The following is a 22,081-nucleotide window of genomic DNA, read 5'->3' as shown; positions in this document are numbered from 1 at the left end:
TAGCATGCGTGTACACAACTGACACGAACTGTGCTGGTTCAAAAGGAAAACTCCTGAGACAAATGCCCCTGTAAGATCAACCATTAAGGTTTTAATCTAGCGCAGGGGCCTGAAGGTTGTCAGTGGTTTGAGGGTTAATGACCTGCTGTTTGTGTGTTTTGTGCGACAGAAGCTCGCTGTCAGAAGTTGTCCTGTGGGGACGGCTGCTAAACCCCTCGCCCTCATCAAGCCGCCCAGCCAGAGCATCGCCATCTCCGTGGTGCCAGCAAAGACTCCCGTTTCCATGGTGACAGCACACATTAACGGACAAAAAGCGTTGAGTTCTGAGACGCTCCCGACGTCCCCCATCAACCTCCAAACACCCGCCGTACACATCAACCGCTCACAGGTACAGCAACACAACTACACAACACACACATCAACCGCTCACAGGTACAGTAACATAACTACACTACACACACACATCAACCGCTCACAGGTACAGTAACACAACTACACTACACACACACATCAACCGCTCACAGGTACAGTAACACAACTACACTACACACACACATCAACCGCTCACAGGTACAGTAACATAACTACACTACACACACACATCAACCACTCACAGGTACAGTAACACAACTACACTACACACACACATCAACCGCTCACAGGTACAGTAACACAACTACACTACACACACACATCAACCGCTCACAGGTACAGTAACACAACTACACTACACACACACATCAACCGCTCACAGGTACAGTAACATAACTACACTACACACACACATCAACCACTCACAGGTACAGTAACACAACTACACTACACACACATCAACCGCTCACAGGTACAGCAACACAACTACACAACATGCACTACACACACATCAACCGCTCACAGGTACAGTAACACAACTACACTACACACACATCACAAACATCAGCCACTCAAAGGTACAGCTACACAATAGGGGTGCAACAGTTAAAATTGCTTACGGTTCGGTTTGTATCACGGTTTTAGATTCATGGTTTCGGTACGGTTCGGTATGTGCTGTGTTCAGAGAAAAAGACTAATGTTATAAAAATAAAGGGAAACAAAGAACAAATAATCAAACTACAAGCAACAGCACAAATAAAGACAATAGAGCAAAGATACTAATAAAATAAACTGTGTTTTTCAGGGAGGTCTAACTAGTTTTAAGGTACAGACATTGAATAAAGTAATCAAATGTAAAAAAACATTGCATATTTTACCGTATAAATGAAAGATGAATACCTTATTAAAGTTACAAAAGCAATTCAATCAAGAGCAGTGCGTGATTTCCTTGTCTTATGTTGTTTGATTAACATTAAAAACACAGACAGCAGGAATATTAGGCTGCTGTCCCTTTAAGACAGAATGCACAGATTCAGTACACATGCGTTGTCTTTCTCGACTGTATCATTTCACTTAAGGCATAACAGACTATGTCTGTTAATCAAGACGGACATGTTGACATAACTTTTGTGTGAATTTGTCCATTCAAGTGCAAGACTTCAAAGAGAACTCAATATTTGCGCTTCGGATGTGCGCACACAAATCTCACAGCCCGCGTGAGTTCTCTTTTGCGTTTTGCTCTTGAATGTTTAAATTGGCATGGCTTAAATGAGTTTAGGGGTCTCACTATGATCACTCGGGTGATGACAGCATAACTGACTGGTCAGTGTCATGTTTCAAACATACGGCACTCACATTGAACAAAGTTTACATAGAGTGACCGTTTTGTTCGTGTTTTTTGATTATCGCTGTTGTAATACATTATTGGGGAGCCTGCATGTGCATCCATCGACGGAAACATACATTAGAGGAATGTTTTACACGGTTATTTTTAGGGATGCACCGATACCGATTCCAGTATCGGTATCGGGCCCGATACTGAGTTCATGTACTCGTTCTCGTACTCGTAAAAATGCTTTCATACCAACAACCGATACCAGGCAGCGTTTGGACACTTGTGTCCAGATAAAGAAACACTGACAACAGAGAGTATAATGAGGATAAAAAAAGAAGGCTGTTTATGAAGTAAATGTATCTTATTAGTGGAATATTAAACGAAATATAGGAACAAGTTGCTGTGGTGCGCGAGCTGATAAGAGAAAAATGTGCAGTGGATTGAGCGCACAGCGGCACAGACGCGCAAGCTTGTCCAGTGCATCCCTTTTTCACAGACGTCAGTGGAAAGTTTGTAGTTTAGTCGGATGTCAATGGCAAAGAAAGTATGTAGCTTATTATTAACGTTAACTGACGAGAGAGAGAGAAAGAGAGAGAACTTCTGTTGAATGCTCTTGATTGCTGCTCGTTCACTCAGCACGTTATTTGGATTAAAACTAAATCGTATATGTAAGTAAAACATGAACTGTTTCCTGATTTATGAATAACGAGTGGTTCCCTACATTATTACAGGACGTGTGCAAGTCAAGAAGTTCCATGAACGCAAACATCCAAAGTGCACGCCCCGAAAACCAGCGTCTCAGTGCGCAAATACTGAATTGAATTGTCTGTCACGTCTCTTGCTTGTACTGACTAACTCAAGTGAACGTAGACAGTATATTCAAATGGGGTCCGTGCGTTCGGTCTTAAAGGGGCAGCAGTCTAATAAACTGCCGGTATCGGCAAGTACCAAAAATGAAAGTATCGGTATCGGACTTATTCTGGAATAAGTGGTATCGGTGCATCCCTAGTTATTTTCAACAAACCATATTATAGATGCGTCATCAACCGCGGTGCAAGTGCGTCCCGAACCATGTGTGGAGAACGGTGCGGTTGGATTTTTTACTAAGAACCGTTACACAAATACACAGCACAAACATCAGCCACTCACAGGTACTACTACAATTGGTACAACTAAACACAAACACAACACTATGCAAAACATCCGCCGCTCACAGGTACAACTAAATAAACCCATCTAAAAACCAACAAAAGCACCTCCATCACAACCCCAGCATTGGCATGAGACAGGACCATCCCTCCCTCAACCGCACAGCATTATTATAGTAATGCACACCATCACGCAGTGACAGATGACACATTCAGCACGGTGGCCTTTTCTGTGTTGGTCAGTTCTGCCTGGAAGTACCATCTCCTTGTGCAAAGTGGGCACTTTAAGTGAGGGTAGACAACATATCTAATTTGACAAAACTGAAAGCGAGACTGCAAAAGAGCTATGTGTTTGTGTGCGTTGATCATAGAGTGATGCAGGTATGACATCACTTTGTAGGCCAAAACACGAAAGCGAGTTGCATTTTAGCTCTTCCGGTTCCATCGTCCCGAAGTCAATGGGTTTTTTGAATGGGGTTTTGGTTAAATGGCTGAAATAAGGTCTGTGGTGAACACAAGCTTAAGACACTTTCACGTTTTATTCTACAACATAAAATACTTCAGTATTACCCCACTCATGCTTTTTTTGAAGCTGTTGCGTGTCTTGAAAAAGGCGGTTGCTAACAAGTAGTTAAATGGGACTACAGAGGCTGTTGAGGAGATTAAATCTCGCCAAACAGATAAACTCAGTCCGCTTTTACAGCCTCGTTTTGCTTATAATTGTGCTCTTATAAACTTTTCTAAGTCAAACGTTCTTGGAAAATGTTTTTAGATAAAAACTGAAATAGTTTCAGAGACTGAAAGACGTGGGACCGTGGTGTAGTTTGTTTATAGCCTACCTTTAGCTTTTTACTTCCAGCGACTGACTTTAGGCTTCAAAATTCATAAAAGTTGTGTTTATCTGTGATAATTATATTGATGGACAAAACGTGCAAGTATAAACTTTTGTTGATCACAGAGCTTGTTTTTAGCGATAATCCAAAAGCCTATGGGGAAATCCTATTGGGTTTTTGTCAAGGTAACCAGTGTGATGCTAACTGCCTGTTGTAGGCAATTGTAGGATTGTATTATGGTATATTGATCTTCTCTAGCTCACAGTACTGTCTTGCCTTTTGCCTCTTGCTCGGCCAACAAACCATTGAAAATATGTTTGTCCAAATATGTTATGTTGACAAACATAATTTTTTTTAGTGTGTTATTGGCTCGTACAACACTTGACACACAAGTTACAACAGGATTGCAACTTTTGCTGCCCACACTACTATTGTACCTGTGTGTTAAATGTTGTACCATCACTCATCCAACAAATCACTGGAAATAAACTGTCCACAAACTTCTGTTATCAAAACAGTATTTAAAATTTGAGTTATTCCAACATATTGTATATTCCCTAGTTTCTTGTTTATATCAAATGAAAAATACTGTCTACTCTGGTTGGAGTGTGTCCCAAAGCAGGTCTTAATAAATAATAGCAAAGACCTTCCCAACAGAAAAGACTCTTCATTCGCATGAGTAGTCAGCCCCTCCACCGCTTCTTTCACTTGTCCTCCCCCTTCTCTCTCCCTTCCCCCTCCTTCAGACTGGAACGCTGGGATTGTTTTACTGCCTTTTATGGCTGTATTGTTTGGTAGAGTAAAGCTGTTTTCAGCTCTCCCCAGCTGCCCACTGATTCAAAACCCTAAAACACCCATCGCACTAGAGAAGGAGAACCAATCACTGGCTTTTTGTTTTGTTGATGAATGCGGGAGGGGGGAGAGATCTCAGACCACCTGGCCAGTCATTTGGAACTGGATAATAAGTGGATTGTGGTCCGGTGTGGATGCACATAATAAAAGCTTCATTTCAGCACATATGCACCATATGAAGCAACTTCACAAGCTACACTGAACTGACAAGAATACAACTGCAAATACTTGTAGTTTGTAGGGTTGTATTACAAGAATTTAGCCAAAACTATATCAAAGTTTGTATGATTGGACTTGTGCATCACCAGTGGACAGCAAAGGTCAGCACTGTTGCATGTTTTCATGTCCACTCCTGACATAAATTAAAAATCGCTTTTGATCATAATTGTTGAGATTTCTTTGGAACCTATTCACTTTTTCATTATGAAATAAGTACAAGTAAAATTACAAGTACATTTTAAATTCTTATATAAAATAATAATAATAATAAAAAATAATAATAATAAAGAAAATCAATGTTTTTATTTTTTTATTGAACATAGCTTTAAATATCAGTGCTTGTTTGTTATAAAATTCAAATGATATATAGTTTGTAGAACTGGATGTTAACATGCAGGGAATGTAAAAAAAATATATTTTTTCATCGCTGTAACGCTTTGAGCACTTTGAACAAATATTGATTTTAAAATGTTAGAATGTTCAGATAATATAGCTTGTCAAAAATAAAAAGTATTTAATGGTAAAAGCATATTGTATACTGCAAAATTAATTGCAAAAAAATGTAAAATATCTATGCTTGAAATTTAGATCTATCAAATAATTTGACATGATGAAACAAGATGTAAACAGATTAAGAAAAAATATCACTATGACATTTTGATTTCAAACCATTTTTCATGTATCAAAGCTTGAGTGTTATAACTTTTAAATTATATATAGTTTTTTTTTTTTTAGATAAAACATGATTTTGACAGTAAAAAAGTACTGCAGGTTAAAGATTTTAAATGAATTATTAGGGATTTAGGGTATCTGATTGTCATATTCGTTTGTAAAACAATGTAAGAATAAAATCCATGTGTATTATTAAAAAAGACATGAAATAATGCATGTATTTTCACGTGTCCAAATGAGATGAAAAACGTAAAAAATTCCTCTAGGACACAACATACATTTCAACACAGGAAACACAAAAGAGAACAGATTGAGCTCAGAGATTGGGTTCATTATTCACAGAGTCCATAAAAATGCTGACCAGCTGCATATCTTTCAGAAAGGCCGTTTTTCTGTCCTCCCTCTGACCGTTCTTTTACAGATGTCTTTACTTTTGTTTAGCAACACTCAAAAGCATCTCCGTGCGGTTTCCCAGTGATGTCAATGCATAACAAAAGAGTCTTATTTTAAGTTCTTTATGTTGGTTTCCAGAAATCTGTTGAATAGATTTAATTACCATTGTTGAAACAAACAATTTTGTGACAAGAAAATGGCAAAAAATCGCTTTGTTCATTTGTGTGCATGTATATTAGAGGCTTTTGAAGTCTGTCAGAGTAAGTGCTTAGATTGTTCAAACAGCAGAGCATATGCATATGACCCTACCACAGAATGACGGAGTGAATTAATTCTAGCCTTTTGGGGATATTTAATTTAATTAATCAATCAACAATACTATTGATCAGCATTACCAAACGTGGATGTTTTCCACTAGAAACAAACATTGATGTATTATTTTAATTTAATACTGTGAAGCTGCTTTGATACAATCTGTATTGTGAAAAGTGCTATATAAATAAACTTGACTTGACTTGACTAGCCTGAAGTGTCTACAGCCCCTTTCACAAAAATTGCTGTAAAATTGCTTGAGTGCCTTCTGCAAACGCAAACACGTCCCGGGATGGGGACCTAGTAACATTGCCGAGATCAGTCCCGGAATGCGCTCTGTGTGAACAAAAGTGGTAATCAATGCCGTAAGGGGTGTGTCGTAGTGATGACGCTGAAGCTGCGATCGTACGCCAGCTAGTGAAACGGTACGTGATGCGCTAGTTTATGATCGAATCAGAAAAAAAAAAATGCACAAGCGTGGTTTCTCAAGAGAGAAATCGCAGCTCATAAGCAAACTTAAGATGCTGCTGAGACATTACATGTCACATTGATGTTACGTGTCTTTACGGGATCTTTACGGGATGTGTGTGAACGCACGCACAGATTCCGGAAAATCACTGGCAGTGTGAATGAACCAAAATCAAACGATCCCGGGACAAATCCCGGGACACATTATCTGTGTTTTTTCCGGAATCTCTAAGGGCTCAAGATGTAAGAAGAGAACTGCCCCCCGATTGAGCCTGGTTTCTCCCAAGGTTTTTTTCTCCATTCTGTTACCGGATGGAGTTTGGGTTCCTTGCCACTGTCGCCTTTTTCAGCTTTGTCACACTTTGGCTTTTGGCTTTTGGCTTGCTTAGTTGGGGACATTTAATATTCAACATTATTATTGATCTGCCTGACACCATTGACACCATTATATGAGAACTGAACTTAGCTGAATGATGGCATTACGGTTTTCTCCAGAACGGCTATATATATATATATATATATATATATATATATATATATATATATACAGTACCAGTCAAAAGTTTGGAAACATTACTATTTTTAATGTTTTTGAAAGAAGTCTCTTATGCTCATCAAGCCTGCAGTTAAAAAAAAACAAAAACAAAAAAAAACAGTAATATTATGAAATATTATTACAATTTAAAATAATGGTTCTCTTTTTTAATATACTTTAAAATGTAATTTATTTTTGTGATGCAAAGCTGAATTTTCATCAGCAAGTACTCCAGTCTTTGGTGTCTTATGATCCTTCAGAAATCATTCTAATATGATGATTTATGATCAATGTTGGAAACAGTTGTGCTGCTTAACCTGTTAAGCTTCACCAGTGCGTCGGCGCACTGAAGCGTTTTTTATTTATTTAATTCAAAATTACTATCAGATTTAATGTTATACCTTGACAAACTATACATCATTAAAAAGATATAAGACTCAAGTTTCAGTATTTGACCACTATTGTATTCTGAGAAACTCATAGTGACAGTTATGTCTTAATTTGTGTCAGGAGTTATGAAATGAAAAAATGAGTCGATACCTTTAATATGAATTATGCGCGTCAGCCGCTTTCATTCATAAAAAACTCCCGTGCTGTCGTCATGACAGCGATACACAAAACAACGTCCCTCAGGGCTTTAGCTAAAAAATGTGCAGATTTGGAGAAATATTGATATATTTTCATAAGTTTTCATCAGATTTCTATAGACAGGAATAATATTTATTGAATTTATACCCAAATGCATCAATGTAATCTTTATGAGCGTTTGGTATTCTAATTCACAGTGTTTTCAATTCATACCAATAGCCTGAGGGCGCTATATGCACAGTAATATAGTCCATATATGGCACATGAAGAAGAGCCATGATCATGTGACATTCCAGGAAGCCTCGAACACACACACAGCTAACAGAGATCGGCTGTAATCATGCAGATAAAAGATGTTTTGAAGACAATAAACATGATTGCAATGATATCTGATTTGCCTGTGTTCTTCAAGCCATGCCAGGTATTTTTATAATAATAGATTATATTTATAATGTAATGCTAATCTATATAGACTTCATCATTGTGCATAATACTATCAAATAATATATTTTCTGTCTGATTTTTTTATCTGAAGCTAAATTAGATCACAGAAGATTATTTAAAACATTCGGCTTGAGTTATAAAGTACGTTTTGAGCATAAATATGGTTTTAATCTCATATATTGTCGTGTATTGATGGTGTGCTAAGCTAACATGCTAGCTAGCCCTAACTGTTAGTCACATGACATGGTCTTGAAAAACATTTAACTAAATACAGAGTTTTGGGCTTATTATCTTCAGATTTTAAACATAAAATGTTTAGACATGTGGCTTTAGCTGTAGTGCATTTCTAGATTGCTCCAGTGCCAATTTCAATTTTATTTTCATGAGGATGTTTCATAAAAAATAATTTCTAATAACTTTACAAAACTTTGAAGCTATTTATAACAATTTTTGTCATTACGACAATAATTAATTCTACATTTACAATAAACTGCCAGGTGTCAGCTTTCAAACGAGATCATACTTGTGCTTTTAGTACAAAGGGTTCATGAACTGTATCTGTTTTAGTTTGGGTATGTCATTTCTGGGGATTTTTCAAAAGTGGCGTTGCAGCTTAACAGGTTAATATTTTTTTTATAACCTGAGATACTTTTTTCAGGATTATTTGATGAATAAAAAGTTAAAAAGAACTGTATTTATTTAGAATAGAAATCTTTTGTAACAATATACACTACCGTTCAAAAGTTTGGGAACAATAACTATTTTTTTTTTAAGAAATTAGTACTTTAATTCAACAAGGATGGGTTAAATTCATAAAAGGTGATGGTAACGAATTATATTGTTAGAAATGTTTTTATTTTGAATAAATGCTGTTTTTATGAATAAATGCTGTTAACGTTTTACTCATCAATGAATCCTGAAACAAGTATTCCAAAAAAATCTATTAAACAGCACAACTGTTTCCATCATTGATAATAACTGAGTATCAAATCATCATATTAGAATGATTTCTGAAGAATCATAAGACACCAAAGACTGGAGTACTTGCTGATGAAAATTCAGCTTTGCATCACAAAAATAAATTACATTTTAAAATATATTAAAAAAGAGAACCATTATTTTAAATTGTAATAATATTTAATAATATTACTGTTTTTTTTTTTTTTTTTTTTTTTTTTAACTGCAGGCTTGATGTAAAAAACATTAAAAATAGTAATGTTTCCAAACTTTTGACTGGTACTGAATATATATATAAATGAACTAAATTAATAACTTTTTTACAAAAAAAATGAACCATCACTGAAATGACTTAAGCTGGACTGTGACGCTATTTTCTTGTCTTCTAAACCTTCTTCAAAGTTTCCCTCTTCTGCGTTATGCGTTCAGCCAATCAACGTGCACTCATGTCACTGGTAGTTCCTATTGCGCTGGGTTAGACCCTACTCTGAAGCAGGAGCTAATTTAACCCCTCCAAAAGAAATTCCTATTACTAAAATCGTTCCCAGTTCCTGTGGTCCCAAAAAGCAAGTACTTCCGCCAATAGTTATAGGAACTATAACTCCTTGCTTTGTTATAAAGTCAAAACTATAGGAATTCACATTCATACTATATAGAACATACTTTTTTAACTGTTGTGAAGTTTCAAACTAAAATGTAGTACCTACTATACACTTAGTACACTTAGTACAGGAGATTCCCCCTTCCATATGTAAAGTGCTTTGAGTACCAAGAAAAGCACTATATAAATGTAACGAATTAAACAAATTATTAATTTTGTTTCAATTAATTAATTGGACCACATTCAATTTGTACAACTTAAACCAGGGATGGGCAACTTCGGTCCTGGAGGGCCAATGTCCTACAGAGTTTAGCTCCAACCCTAATCAAACACACCTGAACAAGCTAATCAAGGTCCTCAGGAATACTAGAAAGTTACAGGCAGGTGATTTTTTCAGGGTTGGAGCTAAACTCTGTAGGACAGTGGCCCTCCAGGACCGAAGTTGCCCATCCCTGACTTAAACAGTTTAAATCAAAACCCACCCATGTTGTCACTGGTGTTCCCCAGGGTTCTGTTTTAGGACCTCTTTTGTTTATTATTTATTTTTACCAATTGGCATCATCTTTAGAAAATATGATATTCATTTTCATTGTTAATGCCGACGACACCCAACTTTATCTGTCTTCTAAAACCTTCTTCAAAGTTTCCCTCTTCTGCTCTTGGTGAGTGCTTAAGTGAATTAAAAAATTTGGTTTTCAAGTAATTTTCTAAAATTGAACAGTAATAAAACAGAAATTCTTCTCGTTGGTTCAAAAAATACAATAACTAAATAAAATATTTCTTTTCTGGTAATAGATAATTGCTCTATTCCTCTGTCGAAGCAGGTTAAAAGTTTTGGGTGTCATTCTTGACAGAACTCTTTTTTTTTAAGCTCATATTAACAGTGGTACCTATTCTGTATTCTTTCATATTAGGAATATAAATCGTCTGCGTCCTATCCTTTCACTCAAGAGTACTGCTACACTTGTGCATGCTCTTGTAACATCACAAATCGACTATTGTAATGCTTTGTTTTATGGGCTTCCATCCGAATCTCTTCATAAATTACAGTTGGCACAAAATGCCGCAGCTCGAATCATACCAAAACTTCCATCTCTGAACATATTTCTCCTGTTTTACAAAATTTGCATTGGCTCCCAGTTAAATTCTGTGTAAATTGTCAAATTTTACTTTTAACGTTCCTCTGGTGCGAAAGTCCCGTAAGGTCAGTGGCCCTTGAGGGCCAGATATGCCCGTGAGACCATGGCCATGGTTTAAGTTTTTTTTTTTGCATGCATGCATGCATGCATCTGCTTGTTGGCTTTGATTTGGAAGGCAGAACAAAACTGCTAATTTATGCTTATTTTAATAAAATATTATGTCAAACAACTAAAAGTTTCTTTAAGACTCTTATTCTTTTAATGAGGCCTTTTATGATTTGAAACAGTTATTGTACCTTATGCCTCAAAATATATTTTTGATCTTAAGCCCCAAAAATTGGCACAAGGAATTTTAAACAAGTTATTAATAGCACAAAAAGCATTGCCATATTTCATCGCGTTGCTTTTCAGTCGTTTTTCTATATAAACATGCGTTACCATCTTTGTCACATCTCGCTGATTTCAAAGCCTCACATATGAGCACCAAGATGTTGTCAAATTAAAAGTTCAAATTTCAAACGTGTCCCAAAACACTGCCTTCTTCTCCATTCATCACTGTTAGTAAATGTTTTGACTAGGGATGTAACAATGCCCTCATGTCACGATTCGATAAATATCGTGATACTGAACTCACGATAAGATATTATTGTGATACTCCAAGACGTATGGTAAAAGGTTAACAAAAAAATTCACTGTTGATTTAAAATGCTAAATGTGGTTTTACATTGTGGGTGTAAATGAATAGGCTTGAACTTGATGCTGGTTACCCAGTGCACAGGACAACGGTTACACCAGAATAAAAATTTTCATGATTCTGAAGCTGGAAATACAGAATTATTTTAGATGAATATGTCTGCACTCTGTCACTGTCTAGATATATTTAAAATAATGATAACATTCCGATTAGAAGCGCGTTTACACTTGTCTTTTCAATGTGTATGTGGACAACATCCGGATAGAGGTTGCATGTTAATGCCAAGTGTAAACGCAGCCCAAGACTTCGATAAGAAAATGTGCAGTGTTGCACTGGGTTGGGAACCACTGTCTGACAACATTGCTGCATCTGAAACCGAATACTTCCCTAGGACCAGGTCTGTGAACCACTTGTGTAAGGCCTTACAGAGGCACTTCAAACCACCTAAATAAAGAAGACGGGCTCTGTTCCAATGTTTATGCCCCGCTGATAAGTCAGAATTGGGGTGCTGTGCTACAAACACAGCCACAGTCGCACACGCCGGTCCAAAAGGCATCACTAATAACTCCCACACACCAATGACACGGCAAATGCCAAGTGTTAATTGAATTGCACAGCGTCTACATGTGCAGAGAGAGAAGAGCAGTGGGGTGTTCTGATAACGCAATTTGACTGCTTCATTTCATTTCAAAAAAGATTATTAGCATGCTGGTTCAGCTAACTGGTCACATATCGTTTCTCCTGGTGTGGCATGAGTTTTCAATTCTGTAAAATAATAGATGCTAGTAATGCTAGCTTTTTAAGTTTTGTTTTTCTGTCTCTGTGGCTGAAGTCAGTTGTCCTTTTGAGCAAAGAGCTGAATCTGTTCTGTGTGGAAAAACAAATATAATATATATGCTTGCGTTTCAGCAGTGTATGTATTGAGATAAATGTCTGTATATCATGTATATATTCACTGTATATATTTCTATCTATAAAACACTCATCTGTGTGTCATTTCCTCTCGTGTTCACCTACTGAAGATAGAAACTTTATGAACTGGTATTTTAACTGCTCACAGCGCCTCCATGTGGGGTTTGCTGGTACTGAACTAGTGACAGGGAAAAGACAAGAGTTTAGCTTAATTATGCAAATGTATGCATATTTTATTTTGCTAGTGTAGTTTCACTCTTATTTAACTATAGCCCTGGTTTAAACATTCAACAAGTTAAAAATTTGTAGGATGCATAAGATAAGGAGAATTACCGTTAGTGGTCAGCACATTGTTTAATAAAATACTTTAATTATGGTATTTTTAATTTGACATTGATATCTGGTCACCCAATTTAATGAACAATATCACATGAAATATCTGGGTTCTCTCCTCAAATTTACTCTGACTGCTCTCTCTGACTGTAATTGTGCCATTTCTTTAAAACAATCCTCCTTTTTTCTTCTTTTTGAATCGAACACTTTTAACTTTTCACTATTATTCTGCCGTAGAACTGTTACCTGTAAATATTTTAGCAGCATTTGACATTTTCATAATATTCAGTATAGATTTTGATATTTCTGTATTTGCTTTTAAAATAAATGATGTTTTTTAGAGGCACCATCATATAAAAATACAGTAAAATGTTTAACACAAGGACGAATATTTATAAGTGGCAATATAACCATAAACAACATTTAGCTACATAAAGTTTTTACAAGAAAAATGCATGCTAAGACAGATATTTGATTGACTGAAGTAAATTAATTGTAGAATCAGCTAATTCAGTGATACTATGAACTGATTCACTTTTTTTTAGTATTAAGATAAAAGAAGTTTACAAGACTTAATATCTTGCTTCACAACACTTAATAGTGTTGCTTCACAAGTAAATTCATCTTGCTTCAAGGATTTTTAGATATTTTACTGGAAAACAAGTCAGAAAAGGTCAATTATGAATTCATTTGTTCACTGAGTGTCACATACTATAGAAATTTTGTCAGATTTGTGTGTCCGTAAGTACAGTGCCCTCCACAATTATTGAACCCCCTGGTAAATATGATCAAAATTGGCTGTAAAAAATAAATCTGCATCGATTATCCTTGTGATCTTTCATTCAAAAAATGTGCAAAATTCTAACCTTTCATTGAAGTAAAAGAATTGAAAGTGGGGGGAAAATCACATTATGAAATAAATGTTTTTCTCCAAAACACGTTGGCCACAATTATTGAAACCCTTTTATTAAATACTTTTTGCAATCTCCTTTTGCCAAGATAACAGCTCTGAGTCTTCTCCTATAATGCCTGATGAGTTTGGAGAATAACTGACAAGAGATCAGAGACCATTCCTCCACACAGAATCTCTCCAGATCCTTCAGATTCCCAGATCCATGTTGGTGCTTCTCCTCTTCAGTTCAGCCCACTCATCAGGTCAGGGGACTGAGACGGTCATGGCAGAAGCTTCATTTTGTGCTCCACAACAAATTTTTGTTTTGATTTTGATGTTTGTTTTGGATCGTTGTCCTGATGGAAGATCCAACCACGGCCCATTATAAGATTTCTAGCAGAAGGCGTCAGGTTTTGATTTTTTATCTGTTGATATTTGATAGAATCCACAATGCCATGTATCTGAACAAGATGTCCAGGACCTCCAGCAGAAAAATATGCCCACAACATTAAAGATCCAATGGTATATTAAATTGTACACATGGGGTACTTTTTATCCTTGTGTTCACCAAACCCATCTAGTGTGTTTGCTGCCAAGAAGCTCTGTTTTAGTCTCATCTGACCACAGAACCCTGTGTTGTTTGAAGATCCAGTCGTGTCTGACAATTAAATTTGCTGGAATTTGTTTTTGGATAAGCGAGGAGGTTTTTTTTTAAACCCTCCCAAACAACATGTGGGGATGTAGGGGTTGTTTGATAATTTTTTTTTAGGCTTTCTGACCCTAAGACTCAACTAATCTCTGCAATTCTCCATCTGTGATCCTTGGAGAGTCTTTGGCCACTCAAACTTTCATACTCGCCGTGCATTAAGACAGTATAGACACACGTCCTTTTCCTGGCAGATTCGTAACATCTTTAGTTGGTTATAACTTCTTAATTATTGCCCTGATGGTCAAAATGGGGATTTTCAATTCTTTAGCTATTGTCTTACAGCCACTTTCTAGTTTGTGATGCTCAACAATCTTTTGCTACGCATCAGAACTGTATTCTGTGGTTTTACTCATTGTGATGGATGATTAAGGGGATTTGGCCTTTGTGTTTCCTCATATTTAAACTCCTGTGAAACACGAAGTCATAGCTGGACAGTTTCATGTTCCTAGTCACCCTGGTGTACTAAAAAAGGTAAATATTAATGGGAATATACTTCAGAGATATTTTACTCGTAAAAAATTCTAGGGGTTTCAATAATTGTGGCCAACATGTTTTGGAGAAAAACATTTATTTCATAATGTGATTTCCCCCCACTTTCAATTCTTTTACTTCAATGAAAGGTTAGAATTTTGCACATTTTTTGAATGAAAGATCACAAGGATAATCAATGCAGATTTATTTTTTACAGCCAATTTTGATCATATTTACCAGGGGGTTCAATAATTGTGGAGGGCACTGTACATTTTAAATGCTTAAAAGATCTATGACCGTGTTATGAAATGAAGCGCTCTCATAATTTGACTATTTTCTTTTGTGGATCACAAAAATAGACTATTCTAATAAACAGCTAAAAATAGGTGTTTCAGTTTACAGTTAAAAAGCGTATTGAGGCTCCAGGCCAGAATCAGCTTTATAGCTTCTGATCCGTGACCATCCGGGCAAAAACAGAATTGTTAGCGTTCACCTGACATTTCTATCTTGCTGCAGGGGCTGATGGGTAATTTCATGCAGGCCTGCTGTTTCATTCAGTACTTTCACAAAATACAAGCTGAATGCCGCAACTCAAGGTTACAGCCTTCTCTCTCTCTCTCTCTCTCTCTCTCTCTCTCTCTCTCTCTCTCTCTCTCTCTCTCTCTCTCTCTCTCTCTCTCTCTCTCTCTCTCTCTCTCTCTCTCTCTGCTGGGATTCAGCAATTACTAAAATCACAGCCCTGACGGAGCAAGACATTTCATTCGGACCGTTGTCATGGGAACAGGCCGCAGGCCGCCCCACCTCCTCATGTTGGTTCGCTAGCGCACAATAGACAGAGATGAGTGACTGAGAGGGATTTTAAAGCAGTAGAGCTCAAACTCTTGTCTTGTATTCTTCTGGTTATATAACCCCCCAGTGACAGCAGGACATAAAGTGCGGAATCGGTGCACACTGCGGCCGTGGAGCTACAGCAAAAAAAATCCAGCTTCTTGTATTTATGATACTATTATTCATTGCTGAGGGGTCAAGGGAGTTGAAAACTCAGTTAAACATTCACATGATTCCTTATTTAAGGCTACAGCACAGCCTCAATGTCTTAGTGCTCTAATAATAAAAAAAAGCATATTAAACAAAACAATTCTGGTTGACCGTTGACATTACAAAGCTCACACCTCTCATGAGTCTTTATTCGTCTGTCAGCGTTTTCTTCAGCTCTGCTGTTAAAACTTGAAATGGAGTGTTTAGTGCAAATGTAAAAAAATAGTGAAATTCAAATCCTACTTCCTGCCAGTGATATAAAATTCACTAAATAACCATTTTGTATCATTTATTTTAAATCAGTTATTCACATTTAAGTTACTTGTCACTTGGAGTCACTTTTGGAGTCACAAAAATATGGAAACATGTCTGAAGAGTTAATTTTATTGTTCATTTATATATATATGTAATAATAATAATAATTATTATTATTTTTTTTATTTTTTAAAAAATAATTTATAATACATTTGAGTGGATTACAAAATTATGTAAGTTCGTTTCCGCCAAAGAATATACAAAAAAGGTGACTTTTTATCTATTAATTCTGACTTTTTTCTCACATTTGCGAGTGATATAAATATAAATAATTGCGTGATATAAAGTCGCAGTTGCGAGTTATAAAGTCAGAAATGTGAGATATAAACTTGCAATTCTGAGGAAAAGTTATTTTTTTCCCTCAGAATTGGACTTTATACTGTATCTCACAATTCTGAGAAAGAAGTCAGAATTATGAGATAAAAGGTCACAATTATCTTTGAAATTGTTTTATTCAGTGGCGAAAACAATCTAATATTTTAGTTATTAAATATTTTTTAATACATTTTTTATTTTAAAATATATTATTTTTATACTTGTATAATGATTATATTATCATCAATAAGTGAAAGACCATGTTCATTTAATTGAAATGCTTTCTGGGAGAGCCTATCTCGGCAAAGATAATTAAAACCAATTTGCCCATCCAGCTTGTTATCTGAGGGGATGAAAATTATGGCAGCATCTGAATATGCATACTTCCCTGATATATAGTAGATAAAAAACTGCATGTTAAAAGAGTAGTATGTCTGAATTCACAGCATTCATAAAGCAGTAGGCAAAAAGTACCCGGATGACCTACTACTACTTCCATTGTTTAAGCAATTTTTTGTTGTTGTTTATTTGCTCTATAACGGGCCAAATTGGCCTTAAAAAACATCTGTAGCCATTTAAAATTAGAGGCAACCACTGCGTTTTAATCACAATCCAAACTAAGATGCTACACATGTAGCATGAGCAGCTGTTTTTGATTTAAATTAGATTGCATAATTTCAAGACTTAGAGCAAATACAGAATGGGCTGACTTTACCCATGTGAAATTGCTACATAAGACACCTGCACAAACCAAAAACAGACGGACTGAATGAAAACGCAAATTCACTCTCTGACAGCAGATGGCGCTAATGGAAAAGAAACGTTTCTTTGGAACTGCTGTAAACAAAGCAGCTGTGCTGATAAACACTACTTTATATGGAGGCGGGGCGATTCCAGGATTTTATAAATGGGTGGGCACAGGGGGGACCAAGAACCATTTATGGAGGTAAGAGGAAAATAAAATGCCATCGAAACTATTCTGAAGACAGTCAGTTCCATTAAGAGATGCATTCATACAAACCCCCACCCCAATTCAATATTTATATTTTTATTCCCATATTTCGAGCATCGCGAAAGCATCACGCTCTCCTCTTTGCGTCCGTCTTCAGCGTGTCTCTTCTCTGGCCTGTGTTAACGTCCTGTTAACAGACTTCGTAATATTTTCACACAAATGGCATTTCAGGACATGATTGCAATGCATTTTGTGTGGAAGTCCGGAATAGATATAAGCCAAAATAAAACAAAAAACTGTCCGGTTGCCGATCCTGTGTTTGGAGCACAAACCGGTGAGAGACCGGTGCATCTCTAGATAAAAGGTCGCACCACAACAATTATTTGCTCTCCCACAAATGCTTCCAAATAAATTGAGGTCGCACACAGGGTTTGAAATTAACTTTTTTTTACCCACCGGCCAATTTGGCTACCAAAAGAAATTAACTACATCACTGCTTATATAAATAAATGAATATATATATATATATTCTTTAAACAAAATTCTTTTATCCTCATCCTTTTCACCAAAAATGTGCTTTAGGTGGACAGATCAATAAAGTACAAAGAACATATAATGTTGGAAAATAACAATGTCTTTTCTGTTAACCAAATGCTTTTCGATCTTCGATATTGCTTCAATGCAAATGAACAAGCACGCCATAATTTGTTGCGTGCGCATACTCAAGTAAGCCAGATTTGCGCAATACGCTGTATTTAATATATCATGATGACTCACGAGTTGAATATTTGCGCTAAATCTGCGCAGATTTGGCTTACACAAACTTCCCCAGCAAAGTGAGTAAATATAATAACACGCCAAATTGGCTAGTGACTTGACAGCGTTACCCACCACAGTTCATTTTTGCCCGCATTTGGCGGGTTGGCGAATGTTAATTTCAAACCCTGGTCTAGGGCTGTCGCGGTGAAGGATTTTCCCTTGCGGTAATTTTGAGTGGCTCAATAGCGCGATATGCGGTTTTACCGCATTTATTAATTTATTTTGAATTATTTATATTTATTTGTTGCTATATAAATAAGTGTCACGATGTGGTCAGCATGCACAAAAACGAGTACATTTTCAGTAACCAATAAACCGAAACAAAACAGCGTCTCTCCGCATTGAAATCCTGACACTCAGCGTGCCGTTGTTACGGCAACGGACCGACTGTCTTTGAGTGAGTCATAAACCATTCATCAACAACACGTTCAAAAACGCTGATTGATTCATTAAAAGATAGTAATGAAACAAGGTTAATTATTTTTAACTTTGAGCTCCACTTTTCAAGGCTCAGCTGACCAGCAACACGTCGCGTGGGTAACGCTGAAGCTTCACTTAATAGACAAATGGCATTGATTCAATGCGTGACTCACTGAGTTTTGTTTCCCGTGGCCGCGACCGCGAGTTCCTCGCGCTGTGGATGCTGACCAGCGCTGTCACTGATGCCATTCATGGTAAATACCCTTTATTTTAAACGTTAAAAGGATGACAGGACAAATATTTAACTTTCCTTGGCCACGGCAACCTTTTCACGAATATGACTTGACCTCAAAGACAGATGCAGGTAATCGCACGCGCTCAGTCGATCTCTCTCATTCACTGTCTGTTTAGGCTTAAGTGCAAATCCACGAAGCCTCTGTACAAATCACCATGATAAAACCATGATCGCCGCGTCTTATTATCATTATTAACTTATTTAACATTCAATACACATGCACGAAGTTCAAAACAAGGAGGGAATAGCCTTATGAAAAAGAAAACAAGTGAATATCGCGGTTGCTGCGGTTACTTGAATTCCTCTGCGGTTGGCTTGTCATTAGCGCGGTACTGCGATATTGCGGTTATCGCGACAGCCCTACCCTGGTCACACAGATTCAATTTCGGTAGCATATGCGACCAAAATGGTCGCAATTTTGAGCCTTGAAACTGTCACTTAACTATCCCATGAGGCCACGGGAGAGGATTTATGAATTACTTAAAATTACTTTCTAAGGTTGATTTACTCCATTCTGACCACTACTGTAGACATCAGTGTTTAGATCCAAATTATAAACTTTTATAGTTGAACTTCTGTGATTAGTTGAATGTTTGTTATATAAAAAAATAAAGATATTGTACGGTTGAATGTTTGTTTCATATGCAGATTTGAATTTTCAAATGACACCAGTGTGATCATGAATTAGTCAGAAATAACAGTTTGGATTAATCACCCACTGATTCAGTGATTTGTTCTGACCAATAATTGAGTTAACAAACTACCTCACTAAAGCGAAAGTCATCACCTGAATCACCACCTCATGACTGACACAAAATTTGCCAAGAAATGAGTCCTACCGAAGAGCATGTGCTTTTGAGTTCATTTACTGAAAAGGACAGGATGAAAGTGAATCTGGCTCTTCTGTACTATTTGGCCGGTTAGCATGAACAATACATTTTGTAACTACACCATTACGCATCTTTTCTCTTCATTCTGTCCCTCTAATGTCTGAAATGATTGCTTTGTAAAGTAATGATTCTCATTACATGTTTTCTTTCTCTCTGCCAGATGTTGGGAGCCCTCACGGCATTCCCGATAAAGGTGCCTCACATCAGCTCTCTGCAGCGACTGGCAGGACACTCACCCAGCATGCTACCTCAGGTACTGCACAACACTAAATGAACAATTCAGCAAACCTTTTTACATTTACATGCCACAAAGTGCCTTATTAATTATTAATGATGTTTCTATCGGACATGATTAAAACATTCTGAAGAAATATAAGGATAATCCACTGTAGTGACTACTAACAGGAGCAGCTGAAAGTGAGAGGGATTCATAGCAGTCACTTTTATTTCAATTTGTAACAAGGCCTCGCCGCATTTGCGCGTTGAAAAAGTGCGCTGTACAAGCACAGTGGCCTATAATGGCTGACAGGACAGACTGTTTTTCTGAGGTGAGAGACTTTTTATTTCGTAACAAGTTAGGAAAATAACGTTGGAATAATGACACTGACATATAACCTGACAACATCTCATCTGACCGCAGATACTGAATCAGGACTGAATCCTTTTTCTCAGGCACTCTTTACTTAAAGGAGAACTCCGGTCAATTTTAACATTGAGCTCATTTTTTGTACATTTGAAGTGCTGTCAATACAGAGAACAACGACAAAAATCGGTGTTGCCTACACCGAGTTATTCTATTTTTAAAATTTGCACCCTGTTGACTTCAATGGGGCAAGTTTTAAACCTGCTTTTAGCCTCTTAACATCCTTGATGTGTCATTACAAGTGCACAGAAAATGTGAGTGATTCCTTCAGAGTGAACACGAGTGAATCTGACTGCAGTAGATGTGAAAGAAATGTATAAAAATGATGTTATTTAAGCCAGCGCAAATACCTGTATTTACATCCTGTTTTCGGTTGAAGTCCAAAGTAGTCGATTGCAGAGTTCACACGCATAGGTTTAATACCTTTGATCACGCGCGTGAACTCGGCAATCGACTACTTTGGACTTCAACCGAAAAACAGGATGTAAACAAAGGTATTTGCGCTGGCTTAAATAACATCATTTTTATACATATCTTTCACATCTACTGCAGTCAGATTCACTCGTGTTCACTCAGAAGGAATCACTCACATTTTCTGTGCACTTGTAATGACACATCAAGGATGTTAAGAGGCTAAAAGCAGGTTTAGTACTTGCCCCATTGAAGTCAACAGGGTGCAAATTTTAAAAATAGAATAACTCGGTGTAGGCAACACCGATTTTTGTCGTTGTTCTCTGTATTGACAGCACTCCAAATGTACAAAAAAATGAGCTCAATGTTAAAATTGACCGGAGTTCTCCTTTAAGTGTTAAGTAAAGCTTTCACTCACGTATTTCAAAATAAAAGTCTTGCATCAGAAAAACATAGAATTATGTCTGTTAGGGGTGTGCCATATCATACCGTCCACGATAATACCGGTATAAATTTTAACATGATAAAAAAGTGTCATATCGCGATATCACTGATATAGCGACGCCATGACGTATGGCGCATTACGTTCCCTAGCACGCACAACAACAACTGTCTGAGCGCGAGAGCAGCAAGTCAGCCTCCAATGACGATTTAGTACCTAAAAAGGAGCTACTTAAAAAGTATTTTAATAATTCCCGCATGTCTACCACTTATAATGCCGGAAATTCCCCCGCAAACATTGATTTTTTACCAACCGCGTGAGTGTTCAGCGGTGCCGCGTCTTCTCTCTCTCTCGCTTTCAAAATGGGTTGCACAAGTCAAGCGTCAATACCACACTCTTGTGTTTAGCAGTCAGGACATGACGGAGTTGTCTTTTGTCACTTGCATCTTAACTAAAGTTTATCATTTTCACTTATTTTTAAGTCTTATCAATTCAAACATTTGTGATTTTAAACTATTCAGTACTCTTGCGCGCTCTCTGAGAGATGTTTACTCTGCGTGCATCAGTAAAGCCGTCTCAAACAGCTCGCGAGTAACAAAAGTTCTTTTTCGCAGATTATATCGCTTTAACGGGAAAAAAAACGCAAAATTGTGTAAAAATT

General features: G+C 36.9%; 1 protein-coding gene across 4 annotated transcripts in view; it reads left to right on the top strand.

Moving 5' to 3' along the window:
* The window catches only part of phf21b (PHD finger protein 21B), a 62,065-nt gene that overhangs the window by 28,067 nt on the left and 11,917 nt on the right, over positions 1 to 22,081 (top strand). For 3 of the 4 annotated variants that reach the window (XR_013820872.1, XM_079868901.1, XM_079868902.1), the window contains exons 2-3: positions 170 to 388; positions 20,085 to 20,177. Coding sequence is in view for 3 of the 4 variants with exons in the window: in XM_079868901.1 (XP_079725027.1) it covers positions 170 to 388; positions 20,085 to 20,177 (312 nt within the window). In the remaining variant the exon portion in view is untranslated. Of the gene's footprint in view, positions 1 to 169; positions 389 to 852; positions 898 to 20,084; positions 20,178 to 22,081 lie in introns of those variants that run through there. The other variant, XM_079868903.1, reaches the window with a different exon arrangement.

The sequence above is a fragment of the Squalius cephalus genome, assembly GCF_949319135.1.
Source record: "Squalius cephalus genome assembly, chromosome: 4".
Lineage (NCBI taxonomy): Eukaryota > Metazoa > Chordata > Actinopteri > Cypriniformes > Leuciscidae > Squalius > Squalius cephalus.
Note: the sequence above shows the minus strand (reverse complement) of the source record. Positions and strands in the feature narration are given on the sequence as shown.